General features: G+C 45.0%; 8 protein-coding genes across 8 annotated transcripts; 4 read left to right on the top strand and 4 right to left on the bottom strand.

Annotated features, from left to right (window-relative positions):
• Positions 1-274: 274 nt before the first annotated feature.
• rpn8 (proteasome regulatory particle lid subunit RPN8) lies at positions 275-1,427 on the top strand (the record flags this gene model as incomplete). Its single annotated transcript, XM_057091318.1, has 3 exons — positions 275-458; positions 528-799; positions 855-1,427. The coding sequence occupies 3 exons, from the start codon at positions 275-277 to the stop codon at positions 1,425-1,427; spliced, it is 1,029 nt and encodes a 342-aa protein (XP_056946059.1).
• Positions 1,428-1,598: 171 nt separating this feature from the next.
• N7483_007880 (uncharacterized protein) lies at positions 1,599-2,480 on the bottom strand (the record flags this gene model as incomplete). Its single annotated transcript, XM_057091317.1, has 1 exon — positions 1,599-2,480. One exon carries the CDS (start codon positions 2,478-2,480, stop codon positions 1,599-1,601), a length of 882 nt encoding a protein of 293 aa, XP_056946058.1.
• Positions 2,481-3,083: 603 nt separating this feature from the next.
• On the bottom strand, positions 3,084-5,350 carry N7483_007879 (ubiquitin carboxyl-terminal hydrolase; the record flags this gene model as incomplete). The annotated part of the gene is made up of 3 exons (XM_057091316.1): positions 3,084-4,632; positions 4,693-5,201; positions 5,258-5,350. The coding sequence occupies 3 exons, from the start codon at positions 5,348-5,350 to the stop codon at positions 3,084-3,086; spliced, it is 2,151 nt and encodes a 716-aa protein (XP_056946057.1).
• Positions 5,351-9,504: 4,154 nt separating this feature from the next.
• On the top strand, positions 9,505-10,476 carry N7483_007878 (MYB DNA-binding domain protein; the record flags this gene model as incomplete). The annotated part of the gene is made up of 2 exons (XM_057091315.1): positions 9,505-9,968; positions 10,050-10,476. 2 exons carry the CDS (start codon positions 9,505-9,507, stop codon positions 10,474-10,476), a joined length of 891 nt encoding a protein of 296 aa, XP_056946056.1.
• Positions 10,477-10,702: 226 nt separating this feature from the next.
• On the bottom strand, positions 10,703-11,532 carry N7483_007877 (tRNA (carboxymethyluridine(34)-5-O)-methyltransferase; the record flags this gene model as incomplete). The annotated part of the gene is made up of 3 exons (XM_057091314.1): positions 10,703-11,156; positions 11,255-11,379; positions 11,434-11,532. 3 exons carry the CDS (start codon positions 11,530-11,532, stop codon positions 10,703-10,705), a joined length of 678 nt encoding a protein of 225 aa, XP_056946055.1.
• Positions 11,533-12,280: 748 nt separating this feature from the next.
• On the top strand, positions 12,281-13,325 carry N7483_007876 (TBCB family protein; the record flags this gene model as incomplete). The annotated part of the gene is made up of 3 exons (XM_057091313.1): positions 12,281-12,550; positions 12,704-12,923; positions 12,985-13,325. 3 exons carry the CDS (start codon positions 12,281-12,283, stop codon positions 13,323-13,325), a joined length of 831 nt encoding a protein of 276 aa, XP_056946054.1.
• Positions 13,326-13,533: 208 nt separating this feature from the next.
• Positions 13,534-15,567, bottom strand: N7483_007875 (Cupin domain protein; the record flags this gene model as incomplete). Its single annotated transcript, XM_057091312.1, has 4 exons — positions 13,534-14,057; positions 14,107-15,225; positions 15,283-15,415; positions 15,505-15,567. The coding sequence occupies 4 exons, from the start codon at positions 15,565-15,567 to the stop codon at positions 13,534-13,536; spliced, it is 1,839 nt and encodes a 612-aa protein (XP_056946053.1).
• A 282-nt stretch (positions 15,568-15,849) lies between these two features.
• On the top strand, positions 15,850-16,884 carry N7483_007874 (ribonuclease H2 catalytic subunit RNH201; the record flags this gene model as incomplete). Its single annotated transcript, XM_057091311.1, has 1 exon — positions 15,850-16,884. One exon carries the CDS (start codon positions 15,850-15,852, stop codon positions 16,882-16,884), a length of 1,035 nt encoding a protein of 344 aa, XP_056946052.1.
• Between the last annotated feature and the right edge of the window lie 93 nt (positions 16,885-16,977).

Below are 16,977 nucleotides of genomic sequence, written 5' to 3'. Positions count from 1 at the left end.
TACTGAATTTCTATATTATTTTTTTATAATTATATCTATAATTGTCAAGACTACTATCATATTAAATTGTAGGCAATTTGTCTGATGCTTACTAAGAATACCAGCCGCAGTGGCGCAAACACCGAAGCTCCCAGCTGGGAGAGGTCGAATGCTAGAGCATCATCCTACTCCGAATTCCATTCACCTTCATCCTCCATCTCATCCGGTGATAACCATCTGTTAACCCTATACTTTACTCCTCCTTTACTCGGATTTTTCTTCACACTCCTCCACCATGCCTGCCACCACGGCGGACACCTTATCCCTCGTCAACCGCAGCGTCACGGTTGCCCCGTTAGTCCTGCTTTCTGTCGCCGATCACTACGGACGTACAGCAAAGGGAACTCGCAAGCGTGTAGTGGGTGTGCTACTGGGAGAGAACTCGGGCAACAATGTGCGGGTATCCAACAGTTTCGCAGGTACGTGATATACCAAGCTACAGATCATTCCCATGTCCTCATCACAAAGCTAACCATCGCGATATCTAGTGCCGTTCGAGGAAGATGAGAAGGACCCATCAGTGTGGTTCCTGGACCACAACTTCGTCGAATCCATGAGAGACATGTTCAAGAAGATCAATGCCCGGGAGAAGTTGGTTGGCTGGTATCACTCTGGCCCCAAGCTACGCGCTTCAGATCTGGAAATCAACGAGCTCTTCAAGAAATACACCCCGAACCCCTTGTTGGTCATTGTCGATGTACAACCCAAGGAGGTTGGTGTCCCTACAGACGCCTACTTTGCCGTGGATGAGATCAAGGATGTGAGTACTTCTTTGTTGACAGCCCTGTTGAAACCTATCAAGCTAATGTATACAGGACGGAACCACAACCTCAAAGACCTTCGTGCATACACCATCGATAATTGAGGCCGAGGAAGCAGAGGAAATCGGTGTGGAACATCTTCTCCGCGATATCAGGGATGTAGCCGTCGGCACTCTTTCCACACGTATTACCTCACAGCTGCAATCATTGCAAGGGCTGCACCTCCGACTCCGCGATATCGGTCAATACCTTCAAAAAGTCCTCGATGGAGAACTCCCAGTCAACCACGCTATCCTGGGTAACCTTCAGGATGTATTCAACCTCCTTCCCAACCTGTCGACCCCCGCACAGACACCACGAATCAGCGGCCAAGAGACACAGATCGAGAACAGCGAGCTGGCCCGGGCGATGAGCGTGAAGACAAATGACCAGCTTATGGCTATCTACATTAGTAGTTTGATTCGCGCTATCACGGCTTTCCATGATCTGATTGAGAACAAGATTCAAAACAGACAGCAGCAGGAGGAGAATGATACAAAGCGTGAGGAGCTGGACAAGGAGAAGGATGGTAAGAAGGAGAAGGATCAGAAGGAGGATGAATCTGATAAGAACAAGAAGAAGAATTAAGCTACGTTTAGGTAGATCATGACATGATAGACTGCTAGAGTACTAGCGGTGGTTAAGTTAACCAGTCTGGTGTTTATTGTATGCTCCGTAAATAGTTGTATGAAGTATATGGACTATGTCACTCTTCTAAAAATCAGTTGAATCGCCATCTTTTGAAGTCATTATTAATGATTATCCACCAAAACCAGCACACCACCCCGCCAACTCCTCTTTAGAAATAATACATCTCCCATCTCCACAACCTCCAAATAAACCAGGACATCGAATAAAAAGCAAACAAGCAAGAATATGTTTACAAATAGGAGGAGAAGCCCTGTCTCGAACAGAAGTAAGAGTCCCACCAAAGGGATACGGATAGGGATAGACATTTCCACTCTGATCCGGGTCCGCTATGTGTATACCAGAGGGATATTCAAACTGGTGATTCAATCTAGAAGGATCCCGAAATGCAGAGAGCGCAAATGTAGGACATGTACAATTCCATGCATGTAATCTGACTTCGTATCCTTTGATTTGTTCCTGTGTCTGCGTCTGTGTCTGTGTTTGGGGTGGAACATTGCCGGGTGTAGATGGAGATGATGTCCCAGGAGGTTTGGGTAAAGGAGCCGATGAAGCAGATATCACGAAGAAAATGTCTTCAGATTGTGCGGATGTGTCACTCTTTGTATTTTGTTTCAAGTTTTGGGATGGATTCATTGTCATTTCTTGATCTCGTGAGTGTTCCAGCTCTGAGTGACTCGGAGCTGTAGGATCATCCATTCGATCCTCGCGTATAAAGCGCTGCACGAGTCCTCGGTCCAAGATATCAAGAGCTGGTAGGAGATCATTCGGGAATAGAGAATGTATTGTAAGCATCAGAGGCTTCACTTGGGCGAGTTGTGAAGCTGGTAGTGCAGAGAGTGGGTTGGGTGGTTTTTCCTCAAGTTGGGTTCCACGTTGTGTTCTTGGTAGGTCCTCGATTGTCTGTTCAGGAGCTTGGAATTGGGATAATTGGTTGATCAGGTGGTCCATGAATATTGGACCTGGTGATTTGCTTGGTTGTGAGTTCTCCATTGTCACTATTGTCACTGTGAAGTGAGGTTGAGTCTTCAATCTTGTGTGGAGTGGAGCGGGTAGAAGATCAACTTCAACCTACTACTTATATCATTGTATATAGTATCATAGTATTCCACCAATCTTCAAAATCTGAATACTACGTACATACATAGGCACAATATTGGAATATTACACTCTTGATCATAAAGACTAGTATAAACTTTGAAGAACCAATATACTACCTAGTTCAATTCCAACTTGAACATTGAAGGTTGCTACTAGTAACATGAGGCAGTTTCAATATACTACATCTACCACTAGTAGTACCTACAAATAGTACTATATGCATCATCAATTTTGGGCAGTGCTAGTAACTTGAACATTTAAATAATCTTGTAAAAAACTATATCTCTAAATGTAAAATTGAACTTGAACAAGATCAAATTGACAACCTTTGAACTTGAATAATCGAACTATCTACTACTATCTACCTATCTAAGTGCTTAAACTCATAAACACAATGCTAACTTAAACCCCCATACATAAATATATCAATATTCCAAAGAACTTGAAATACTACTCCAAGCACCGTGGACTCAGTTCCCCTGGCAGCTCTTCTACTCAGCCTTCTGACATTTCACTATGGGAAGAAGAGTCACCATCCTTGGACTTCTTCCCATTCTTCTTCTTATGCTTCTTCTTGTTCTTTTTCTTATCCTTCTTATCCTTCTTCTCTTTTCCATTCTTCTTCACTCCTGAATCCTTTGGCTTCAAAACCTCTCTTATCTTATCCTTCAACTTGTCCGCGCTCTGCTTTAAGCTGCTCCTTCTACTCTCCTTCCCTGTCTTTGCCTCTCCCTCTTTCTTCTTATCCTCCTTCTCCTTTCCCTCCTTTTCTTTCTTCTCCTTCTCTTCTTTCTCCTGCTTTTCCTTCTCCATTTGCTCTCTCTGTTGGGCCTCAGTCTTGGGCCTATGAGCCAGAATAATATCTTTAATATCAAATGGTCTCGTTTGGGAAGGATCGGCAAGCGTCCTCATTCCTAGGGGTCTATTGTTCGCAGGCTTCTTCACATTGGACTTCTCGTCAGGTGTCATCAATCCGAGTCGACGCTTCCGATCAGCAATAATTCCAGCCCTTATGTGGTCTCGACGCCGCTTCTCGGTCCCCTCATCTTTTAAGTACCCATCCATTGAGCAGCTCTCAATTATATGGTTGTCCCTATCAAACAAGGTCAACTCCAAAGTGCCGGTTGTCGAACTGGGGAACCCTATCAGATGCATTGCTCTCTTTTTGAGTGGATCTATTGCGAAGCCGACGAGATCAACAGACCGAGTAAATGATCCATCGACATCAGTAAACGTGATCATCAGCCTCTTTGCCCTTTCGAAGTCCTGTGCGGTCCAATGTGACAGGTTCAGCATCTCTCTCTCTTGTTTCTCCTCTTCGGTCAAATTCTCAGTTTCAGGTACATCCAAGTCCATTGGGTCTTCTCGCATGCCATCTGGATTGAAAACAATTGTCGGGTGACTTTGTCGATTTTCGGGGATATATCGACGATATCCCAAAATGTAAGCCTGCTGCTCGGCGTCTCTAGTATGTGCAAAGTCCTCATACTTGTCGATTGGCCAGCTTTGATCATCATCAAACATCGACCACTGCTTGCGTCCCTTGGCATAACAATCATAGTGACCTTCTTGGAGGCTCTCACCCCGGTGCATCGCCACCCAAAACAGTTCATAATGACACCTTGCGTTTTCAGTAGTCAAGTTTAAGCGTGGATCAAAATGCTCAACATCGAACTCTAGCTTCTCCACAAGTTGGATTTGCCGTAAGCTCTTCTTTGGCTCATCATTGTCCTGGATCATTCGGTTGACTTGCACAAAGAGAACCTCGGGTGGAAATGCGATAACTTCCGTCTGCTGTCCACGATTCTTGCAAGCCTCACACTTGCCAGTGACTTCAATTTTGCGACTAAAAAACTCGTTGAGTGCCCCTTGCACGGAGAACTTATATCCGGCTTTGTTAGAATGAAGAGGAAAATCCACGCGCAACATCGACTCCTGGTGCTCTACATAGTGAGGTTCACTACAAGCCCCAGAGCCTTGACACGCGCACTTGGAAAGCATTGGGAGATCAAAAATTCGATCAAATTGGTTTATAGCTTTCAGACTTTGAAAAAAGAATTAACTCACGTCTTTAACAGTTTTGATAGAGATGGGGAAATCATACCTCTGTGGATCGATTTCAGCACGCAATATGTTAACAAGAACCGGCCAAAACTCTGCAGGATCCTGTTGTCCATCAACATGATCTTCAGTCTCACTCCATTCGGCAAAGATCCTATCCCACATGTTATTGAAAAGAGTTCTGTAATGATCCTCAGACAAGTCCTCATTCATGAACCAAGGATCTTTCGACGGACGTTCGGTCCAGTAAGTAGCGTAAATTGTCCAGATTGAGCATAAGTAACACTCCTCGCCTCGAGTTCGACAAATCAAATCATCAATGGGAATGAGTCCAACTTGACTTTGACTTTCTGGTAGTAAATCGTCCTGATTGACTCCAATATGCTCCAGCATGTAGTTCTCGAGCCAGTTGATAAATGGGGGACAGTGCATAAGCATCTGGAATATGACATTGCGGTAATCTGATGTACCATCGTTTGGAAATCCATTTCCTGATCTGCCGTATACTGGAAAGTGAGGTGCCCACATGCGACCATTTGGAGGGTGATATTCCTGTCAAGTTAAAATGTTAACTCTGTACCTGTATTGAGAGGGTCGAAAGTTCTTACCTTGAACACATCTTGAAGCCCTTTAGTACCTTTACTACTAGTAGGTGAGCTCAACGCTGACGGGGAGCTCTGAGCCCACATTGACTGGGACATGATGGATCTACTCTGGTGTATCACGTTGAGATGAAAGATAAATTAGAATGAGAAACGCTCAAAAGTGAAGAATTCAAGAGCATGAAGTGAAGATTATCATGAATTTATGTTTTTGAACTGAGAGAATCCATGAAAGAAATGATAGATGTCTCCAAGGTTGTTCAAGTGTAAAGTTGAAGGGATATTCCCTTGGGTATGATATTTCTTTGTAGATAGTTATTTACCCTCGACTGATCTCTAAGAGCAAAAAGGCGTCGAATTTGAAAGAGATCCAGAAATTCTCAACATACTAGCCATATAGAATTCAAATGTTCCATATTTAGAGTCATCATTCTCATCTTTTCTTTCAGGTGTATGCATTGACATCTTTCTTTTCTTGGTTCATTCTCGATGGACAAAGCGACATATGGACTTCCAGTTGGCTTACCCGATTTCATTCACCAAGCCCTGGAGTTAAAACCCTGGAGTTGAATGCAAAGAATATTCAAAGGAGATCGAGTTCAAGTTTCCAACCTTGGAACCAATGAATCAGCATGTCTTTACTACTCTCTTTTCGCACGATTCCCTGCACTCTGACCTGGAACAGTCACGGTCTTTGATTTTCCACGTCAAGCACTGACCCTATGACCCTACCTGACCCCCTATGATTATGACCCTGGAATGAAAACTCGAACAGGGGTGGGGTCAACACGAAACATGATGAGTCTAGACACTACGGAGTACACATGTGCAGATGAGTACCTGTACCGGTTGTACCTGTACCTGAGTTGACACGTTGAACCAGAACCAAACCACACTGTGGGGGCTGTCATGCCGAACCGTGAATCCCAATGATCAACCGACTCCGCAATGGTCCAGAATCGCACACGACCATGAGTCTAGACTGGAACGACTTGAATAGTCCCTGGCTCCTTTAATTACATGTGAGCCATCAACTGTTAGAGGATCGTCTGAGTTATTACTATATCTGTGGCAGATGGCACGATGAGGCACCTGAGCAGGATTTGGACACATCACCTGGGAGTTGACAACTGGACAACCCATGACATTATGACATTATGACAGCTACCCTGGAGAGCTCCGAGGTCATCAAAAGTACTGAAGTATACTCCATACGAACACCTGGAACTGCTGGGCAATAGTTAAAATGATTTAGTCACGAACTAAACCAATTTCCACCAAGAACTCCAAGACCCGAGGTTACTACACGCAGAATTGCAGGAACCGGTTCCTGGAGATTGCTTCCCGCCTGCAATCTATTCCAGACCCAGAAGACCAGACCCATTACGAAGACTCCATAGAGTGAATCTGTTGAGTCTAGAGTGCGAGTGAAGGTTCTCCTCTCTCCCCTCCAACTCAAAGCGTGTTTCAGATCCCGAGTGGATCCCGACCTGACGAAAAAGACCAACTGAATTAACTGAATTGTGCCGAGGATTGATTGGTCACCAGTTCGATCGTGCACTTGAGATCCGGCCGAGTCTGAGCCCGAGTCCAAAGGCGATCACTTGTGTTTTGCCTCTAATTTAATTAGCCCCTTCATTTCGGCTACTGGTATTTTGACTTGACTTTTTACTAACTTCACAAGTTCCAAGTTTTTCTTCCTACTTAGAACTTGGAATAACTCAGTACAACATGAAGTCACTTATACCTTATTCTTTAGGTATAATTCTACTTATTCTCGGGATATTTCATGACAGCGGCGTTCCTCGCGTCTACCGATGATCCACCGTTGCGCGCACTGCCCCATCCAAACGGTTGGGCGCCACTTCAGCTCTGCCACCCTTAAGTGGAGTGACCCCGTCGTTCTCATCGGGCCTTCCGAACGGGACAGGGCTGCATTGGGTCCATAAGAAACGTGATATTATACAGAGTATACGGAGTACGAAGTACGTGATATCCATACTCACAGCACAGGGCTGGGCTAGTTAAACAGAATTGAAACAAATGAGGAAATGAGAAAATTAAAAAATTAAAAAAAAAATGAGAAATGAAAATGAAAAGGAAAAAAAAACCGGGTCCAGTGGATGTGTCGGACATTTCGGGCGATCACTGCGAAATTCATACATATACGCCACCAGCTCGTCGGCCACTTCCACTTAGGTCATAGTGGTGATGATCGAACGTTGAACCCTCCACTTGGATTCTGTACTTGGTGAGGATTCGTCACTGATTAGACCCTCGTAGCCTTGATAGCCTTGAAGATCGACAGGATCTTTCATCGCTTGGGATCATGCCATACTGACCTGGATAGTATGGGGCTCAGTACAGTTACGAGTAATGTACTAGTTCTATTTCTGGACAGGAATGATATTCGAGGAAGTAAGATTCAGATTATGTATTCAGATTATTCAGATTATTGAACATGTTCGAGCTTGAAGAACCTCTCCACCGCCACTTCATTTCCAGGTATCCAGGGTTAGACTGCATTAGGGCAATTGGGGCTCCGCGCCAATCACGGAGAATTAGCCATTTTAGTTACTTCAAATGTTTATACTCCAGGGCTATACTCTGTCCACACGTATTTTATATTTTATATTTCTATTTTATCAGGTATTAGGCCAACCCTCTTGACTGGGACTGAATGCCATTGTGACCCACCAGTCCCTTAATCTGTGGGAACGCGGATACATGGACATCTAGACCGTAATCATTTTAATCATTTACCTTCATTTCCCGTTTAATTAAGGGTAATTCTTCATATTACTCAAACATGATACAGATATAAAATAGTCTAGGTAGAATACCTAGGTACTAAATAAATATTCTATGTAGTACTATGAACAGGATAGATGGATATTCTGGAAGAACTGCGCATTTCACTGTAATTTATGTATATTATTATGTATTATGACGTATATTATACTCAAAGGTTAATATAAACACCTGCATATGTGCACACCTGGGCAGTGGGCATGACTCAATACACACTCTAGGTAGTGGCTGTGATATCAACCACGAGCATGATATCAACAATATAAAGTTAAATAGATTATACAAACATCAAAAGAGGGGGAATCAAGCCACCAAGCCCTAAACGATCCAGAAAATCCCCGGTTGGTTGCACTGCACTGCACACCCCAAAAGAGGCAACGCTCTAGGTGGGACGGAGATCCTAACACTATAATATACTATACTACACTATACTAGGAGGATACTAGAGAGTATTCTAGTATTTAGTATCTAGTATCTAGTATCTAGTATCTTAGGGCTACTAGTAGAGAAGATACCTAGGTAGAGAATAAGTACTTCCAAGGTATATAATACAGTACGTACCTAAAGTGGAGCCACCGTTAAGTCCATTTTAGTCGCAACGGTAGAATCACATTAGCGTCTGGGCTGGAGCGTTAATGGTCAGTGCTTTCTCATTTCACCAAGGATGATGCGGGTCTTTGGTGTATTATGCTGTATTCTAAAATAATAGAATTAAATAGAATTACCTAGGTAAAAATAATAATAATAATAATAATAATAATAATAATAATAATAATAATAATAATAATAATAATAATATGAATGGTTCATCTTATATTCATTAGGATCCGTTGCTTTTATTTCCTAGTTCTGATTTCATAATTAATTGGTATTTTATCGTACTTTTATGGTATAATATACTCACTTCTGGACTCTATCATTTCTTCTAGACTCATATCAACCCTACCCCTCTCAATTCAAGCTTCAATCTTCTTACTTCCTACTTCCATCTTTACTCTCTTTACTTTCTCCCCTCTCTCTCTCTCTCTCTCTCTCTCTCTCTCTCTCTCTCTCTCTCTCTCTCTCTCTCTCTCCCCGGGTTCTTCTCTTCTTGATCCACGGTAACCTCCAGTTCGGCCTGTCACTGGATCCTCCCAACTCTCCCTCCTCTGACCTCATTATTTGTTGCACGAGACGGCGCCGGTGTTTGAGTTTACTATTGGAAGCATCACGGAGCATTTGATCCAAGTTTTCTCCTAGACCCAGTTTGTCCCCGGCAAACCATTTGATATAATTTTTTTCTTCTATATCCTGGTTCAAAAAGTTTTATTTTACTTTTTCACTCGTCTTCCCCCCGTTTGCTCTTGCTTGTTGGTGTGTGTGTGGTGTGGTTCCCGTCCAAATTGCAAACAAAATATTCCTTCGCTTTGATTCAACAAGACTCTTTACCACCCATCGCGCTTATGATTGCGTTACAAAATCGGCCTATCTTGCCGCCCGCCAAAGTGGATATCTCACTATTACTCAAGCCCCAAGATGAGGAAGAAGTCCCCTCAGGCAATCCTACCCCCTTCTACCCTCCAAGGACTTTACCAGGACCACCAGTTACCGCTCTTGCTGCTCCATTTGTGTCTGCTCCTCTGGTTCAGCCCCCTCCTTTGACAAAATCTGGTCCTACGGGGGCTCCTAAGCGGTTGCAACCTGCCCATACAGCAGAATCCCCAGCTAAGAAGCAGTCCAAGTGGTCGCCCGAAGAAGATGCCTTGATCATTGAGTTGAGAGGAAGTGGGATGAAATGGGAAGATATTAGTAAACGGTTACCAGGTCGCAGTGCGATCAGTTGTCGTCTTCACTATCAGAACTATTTGGAACGACGAAGCGAATGGGATGAAGATAAGAAGAACAAACTAGCGAGATTGTATGAGCGGTATGTTTTTTTTTTCTTTTTTTTTACCACATTGACAAGTTGTCATGGTTCTTACTAGTTTGCATTCTCTAACAATAACAGATTCAAGGCGGAAATGTGGTCCAAAGTCGCAGAAGAAATGGCTATCCCATGGCGTGCGGCTGAAGCAATGCACTGGCAACTAGGAGAACAAGAGATGGCCCGTCGCGCTGGTGTTGTTCCTTTCTCCCTTTCAAGCCATGCCATTGATCCCCCAACTACCAGGACCCGTCGCGCCAGTACCTCTCTCACTCGTCCACGGAAGAGTTCAACCTCCCGAGCCATCCCCGGTCACCTACCAGGTCTAGCAGCTCAACTTCCTTCTCTGGAGGAATTGACTGCTGGTGTCCCCGCGTACGCTCCCGCTCCACCTCCTCCACCACCACGGGAGTATTACGGACTTGCTCGACCAGATCTGGGGAATCTGGGGATTCCCCCACCAGGAATGATGGGTCCGCATATGGGAATGCCTCCACGAACTTTGCCCTAGGGATTGATGACACGCCCACAAACGGCTTTCCTTTTGTTTTGTGTGAAATTTTTTTTGATACGACTTGCATAGCGCCGGTTGGAGGTATTCGTGATTTTCGATTTCACTTTTGGGCCGTTCAATAGATTCGCCCAAGCGTTTATTCGATTAACTGGGCTTTTTTTGACCAAGCTCTCGATATGATATCCCGGGGTCATCGGTATGAGATGATCATTTCGAGCAGGTCTCATTTGATCTTAGGTGTTGCAATAGCCCACCAATTATCTTTCTCATATCCTGATCTCACCACATCCCCATCCGCCATCTGAATATCCGACTCAAGTTCCCCCTCTTGGAAAAGATGATAGTACCGATTGAACGTCTGCGACTTATTAGGTTCTGTCGCATTCTTCCGTACCCACGGAACCATGATATCTTGTTCATCTCCTTTATCCCATCCGCGCCGACTATTCTTTTGTTCCAGCGCCCACGCATAAATCAGTACCGTGCCACCGGGTTTCACGGTTCGGAGAATCTCCGCAATGGCTGCTACGCGGCGAGATGGTGTGGAGAGGTGGTGGACGACGGCAATACAGATTGCGAAATCAAAGAAGGCATCTCGGTGTGGCAAGTGGAGAATATCGGCTACCACGGCTGCATGAGGATGGTGCTGATGAGCGATTCGGGCGAGATTTTCAGATCTGCTCGATGTGAGTAAAGATAAATTAAAAAATATATTTATACCAGGTACTGGTTACCAGGCACGAAGTTCTGAAGTAGTGATGTAATGTAGACTGACCGATCTGATCCAATTATGAAAATGTCTCGATTGACTAGTAGATTCTTTCCATTCCCACATCCAACATCTATTCCAATTGACCCGGCTGGTATTTCTTGGAGAAAGGATTCAACAATTGGCCATGACTGTAGAAATTAGTATTATATCGCATGTGAATGTAAGTGGGATGGTTATAGTACCTTGTAACGGGTTGCGGAAAAGTGCTGCGCGATATGTTGATAGACTTCGTGTACATTATCTTGCTCGTATTGATCTGCCTGGGATTCGAGTTCGGCCATTGTGGTGTATGAATATGAATATGAATATGAGCATAATGATAATGATAAGTTAAAGATCGAGATCGAAGCGAGGGGTATCACGTGGTTCGGACTTTATTTTTCGTGATTGGTGGGGTATTCTACTTCTTACATTCTAGATCATAACATCCATTATGATGTTTCTTCCAATGTTATTAAATTATGAAACTGACTACATCATGGGTATATCATTCTCTATAATCTCCTAGCATAGTTCTAGGCAGGTACCTATCCTCCGGCTAGATACTTTATGAGCCTCAGTATAGTACAGAATCTACACAGTATAACTGAAATAGAAATAGTAACACAGTCCCTAAATCGGGATTCTGCTCAATTTCCAATTCACCCACATGTGTCCGTTATACTTCTCTCGTAGCACCAATTCTCTCCTCTTACTAGTAGGTACTACAATCAACCCGAGTTCTCCTCGTAGTACTACTACCAGGTACAAGGCACAGAACCTGTGGAAGGTTCCATGGATGACTAAGCATGCAGGGCCGCTTCATCGATATCGGATCGGGCATCTCTTAGGATTGGAACTGGTTCAGGGATTACCTGGTATGTATTCTTATTAGGATTTATGGCTTGATGACAATGTCGGGCTCAGTTGATGATTACTGAGTCTCCATGAATGTCTTTTACCGTGTGATCTTTATCGATACTGACACTCGTGCAGAACATTGAGAGCACTGAACTGAGCTGAATTGAATCCCTCTGAGGCATTATTGAAATGGCTTTCCAACCAACTCCAATGGACATCTCTGTCCAAATTACCAATGCCACAGTTGCCAAAAGTGCTGGACCGGCCTTCGTCACTGAACGCCGCATCACGCCCACATGGACGGTGCTGCAAGTCAAGTCCAAGCTGGAAACCATGACTGGTGTCCCACCATCTAACCAGCGTCTTCTTGTTAAGGTTCCTGGAAGACCGGATCAGTGGGCTGATGGAGACGAGAGGATTATTGGGGAGTGGGGAATTGTGAAGGGGTCTGAGATTGAGGTTAGTCTTATTACTTTGCTGGGTTTGTTTTGTTTTACTCGGTCTGGATCTGGAAGTGCATCTGATAGTACCATCATTATGGATGCACTTGATTTCTAATGAAATACCGGCATTAATGACCTTGCTTATTTGAATTGATACTAATGATTATAGGTCCACGATACTCGCCCTCAAACTATGAGAGTGAACTTCACCGATCTCTCCTCAGTAGAAAAATACGAACTCCCAACAGAGACGTATGAAAACCTCTCAAACTCCGTTTTGGCATGGAAGAAGAACCAGAAACTTGGTCGCTTTGATCCGAATGCCCTTTCTCCTGAGGAATCTCTGCGTATGCAGGTTCAAAAGGATACGAGTGAAGTTGTTTCTAAAGGTATGTCACTGAACTAGCAGAGTATATGATATTTTATGAGAAGATCACTAATTATGAGTAGGTATTGCTGTGTCAAAGAGAGCTATTATCCTCCCCTCTTCTCCACCGCATATTAGACGTGGAACTATCCGTTTCGTTGGTCCCGTACCCTCAATCCCTATTACAGGACCGGGTCGTGAACTCGAGAAGGAGGGTGAACTTCCCGTTGAGTTGCAGCCTATCTGGGTTGGTATTGAACTGGATGAACCCACTGGAAAGAATGATGGGAGTGTTAATGGGAAACGCTATTTCGAGTGTCTTGATAAATGCGGTGCGTTCGTGAAGCCGGAGAAGATTGAAGTCGGTGATTTCCCGCCGCTGGATCTGGATGATGAGTTGGATGAATTGATGGAGGAGATTTGATTGATCTTGAATCAAAGTAATAGATCAGAATGATACATTTTATTCCTGATCCTAAGGTATTCTTTCAATAGACATGATTAAACCCGATAACCCAAAATCCCGGTTAACATCAAAACACAAAACACTCGCTATAAACAAACGCATGTGGTATCGTGGCACATTGGATGGAAATAAACGATAAAATAGCAAGCTCAACTAATACTCATATTCATTTGGCCTTCTGCTTGCCCTTTGGTCGACCACGAGCCTTGGTTGCTTTGGAGCTACTCTCTTCGGACTCGGCTTCACCCTCGCCTTCAAACTCGCTGTCTTGTACGGCAGGCTTGGATTTGGTTGCAATTTCTTCGCCCTCGCCGGGTACACACCCTTGCGTGAAGAATAGTCGAGCTTCTTTCTTGTGAGCATTCTGGAAGCTATAGTAATTGCCTGTAATATACTTGTCAGTTGGAGACCACAATTTTAGGGTCGTAGATTTTGACCTACCTCGCGGAACTTGAAAGACACAGCCTTTGCCTGCACTAAACTGCACTCCCGAGATATCAACCTGCACACGACCATGACACACATAAAACACCATGTGCATCTTCTTCGAATTCTTAGGTCTCTTGACTCCCTCTGGAGGGAGCTCCACAACTCCAGACCCGATAAAGGAAGAGCTGAGCAACTTTGCAAACCGGAATGTGGAATCCTTGACTTCTCTCGTCTCGATACCGGAGGGGGCGTATGCAATGTCTGAAAATGTTAGCAAAAAGATCTAAGTATAAGAGCATTATAATCTTACCAATGACATCCTCCTCCTTAGTACTGGTCTGAGACTTGGGATCCCATCTCGGGATATACCCATGAAGAACTCCACCCTCTTTCTCCCATCCATCGGCTTCTTCATCCTCGTCTGAAGATTCCTCGGCCCGTCGTTTCTTGCCCTTTCCAGGTCGGGCCGCACGCTTGCCTTTCTTCTTGCGATCCGGCTCAAGCTCCTCTGTGCGAACAATCTCCTTAATGGTAGACAATGGATAGCGCTCACCGTCTGCCACTTCTGGATCACCGTAGACACACCGTTCATTACGCCAGTAAGCCAGCGGTCGGATCGATGCACGCCCTGAGCGAGTGTGCGTAGAGCTTGGATCTGCGGGATTCTCTCTCTTGAGAATGTACAAGCTGCGGCCTTTCAATGGACCCGAACGCTGAGCATAATCTTCAACCACTTTGTTCAGTTCTGGATCCAAGGGTTCTTGCTCCACAGGCTGAGCCTTGGAGGTCTTTTGCTTCTTGGGTGGCCTAGCCTCCACCTCCTCCTCATCTTGAGTGCGTGGTTTCTTTCCAGGACGACCCTTGGCTGGCTTTTCCGACTTTTGAGTCTTTGCGGGACCCTTCTTTGTCTTCGAGCTAGATGCTTGAGGCGCTGGTGCTGGCTCCGGCTCCGGCTCCAGCTCTGTTGACTGAGACAAATCACTCTCTGCATCACTCTGGTCCTGGCCATTCGTTTCGGGAACATCCTCGTCGTGCATTACAGTCTCTTCGCCGGCACCAAAGCTGTCATCCTGATCATCTCCCGGTAGGAACGAATTCGCATTTTCATCGCCTTCTCCATCCGAGAATTCCGGCAAAGTAGTAGGCTCTTCTTGCACCTTTGTCCGCTGAGCGCTCTTCTGCTTGGAGACGCCTGCATTGATTGATCGAGCTGTTAATGGTGATGGTTCCTGGCGCGAACTTCGGGTCAATTCTCTGTCATCGGAAGGACTAGATAATAAGTCGCCCTCTGGTTCCGGACTGGAGTGTACAACAGGGGATCGTCGAGTTAATTGAGAGCGACCCTTGGGGAAGCGATCGGTTGAAGGTAACAAGGAAGACCGCGAAACGCTGTTGCCGTTGAGATAGTCTTGAGGTTCGGGCGCATTGCCTAGTACATGTCAGAATCTTTAACCTTCAATATCCTCGAGCTGGGGATGATGTATACCCTCGTCTATGGACATTCCATCAGATCCAATTGAATCTTCGCTCTCATAGCCATTCAAGTCTGCAGATGATTTCTCAGGGGACGAAAAAAGCCCGTCCACATCTTCCATTCCATGTTCGTCGCGCTTTCCTTCCTTTAACGTGATACCAGTTCGTCTGCATCACAAATTAGATGAGTGAACAAATTCCTTGTTATGCGCACTTTCGAAGAAATGCGACTCACCTTCCTTGCGTTCCGACTGAAGAGTAGTCCAATTCGCGGGGCTTGGCTCCCCCCACGAGCCATTTTGGCACACTTTCAGGAACAAAGAACTGTGTAGAGCTTGTAGCGGGGTTCAAATCTCAAGCTTGATCCTGAACAGAATAAATCCCTTAGTTGAAGGGCGTTGGTGCACAAGAGGGGAAAAGAGGAATGCGCCGGAATTTGGGGGAGAAAGCAACGCGTGCCGCTAAACCCATTTGGTCGACGCGTTTTTGGTCGCATACTTTATTTCATTATCACTTCTTTCTCATTTACAGACACTCTCGCTTTCACTCTTTGTTTTTGATATCTTCTATTTTCACCATTATGAAAGAATCAAAATCTGCCAATTTCACTCAGGAGGATTTATCCTTTATTCCTCCCAGCATTGACTCCGCCAGTCTTCTTTCAGGCGATTCCTACGCCTACTATACGCCTGTTCCTGCGGCCATCACTCCCCATGGCACCAAATCAGATACCGGAGATCTTCTAGAAAGCACACCATGTGTACTAGGTGTCGATGAAGCAGGTCGAGGTCCAGTCCTTGGACCAATGGTGTACGGAGCTTTCTACCTACCACTAGACCTACACCATTCCCTCCTAGCTGAGGAGCACAGCTTCGACGATAGCAAAGTCCTTACTCCAGGCGTGCGAGCCAACTTAATGCGATTAATCAACACACCGGGTCAGAAGTTATTCGAGTCCTGCGGATACGCGATCAAGGCTTTATCGGCGAGAGACATTTCCTCCGGAATGATGAGAACAGGCAGTGCGGTGTACAACCTAAATGCACAGGCCATGGATGCGACGATTGAGATTATTCGAGGAGTTGTGCGTGATCGCTCGGTTGATGTAAGAGAGGTTTATATCGATACCATTGGAAATCCTGCTACATACCAACAAAAGCTTGAGCGTATCTTCCCTACGCTCAAGATTACTGTCGCGAAAAAGGCAGACTCTTTATACCCTTGTGTCAGTGCTGCTAGTGTCGCTGCGAAGGTCACCCGTGATGTCGCCCTTGAGGTCCTCTACGAGGCTGTGCTCCGTTCGAAGCAGTCGGATGATGCATCAGAGACACCTGAGACATGGGGCAGTGGCTACCCGTCAGATTCTAAGTGTGTCGGCTGGCTCCGACAGAACATGGATCCGGTTTTCGGATGGGGGAATGAGTGCCGATTTAGTTGGGGTACGGCGAAAGAGATGCTGGAGACAAAGGGTGGTGCCCGAGTTGACTGGCCAGAAGATGATGATGAGGATGGAAATGGTCGTCTTGATCAACTCTTCACATCTGGATCTGGGAAAGCATCTGGTCAAGATGGACTACGAAATTGGTACGGAAACAGGAAAGTTGAGATTATATGATTTGATGTATTGGGAAACTGGAATTAGGCATGGAGTCAATATGAAGTTAATGTGAAAATCAATGATACCCCTTGACCAAGGGCATGGTGAAAC

Source organism: Penicillium malachiteum, assembly GCF_028827825.1.
Source record: "Penicillium malachiteum strain IBT 17515 chromosome Unknown utg000003l:1.0-4950554.0:1.0-4952489.0, whole genome shotgun sequence".
NCBI lineage: Eukaryota > Fungi > Ascomycota > Eurotiomycetes > Eurotiales > Aspergillaceae > Penicillium > Penicillium malachiteum.
Note: the sequence above shows the minus strand (reverse complement) of the source record. Positions and strands in the feature narration are given on the sequence as shown.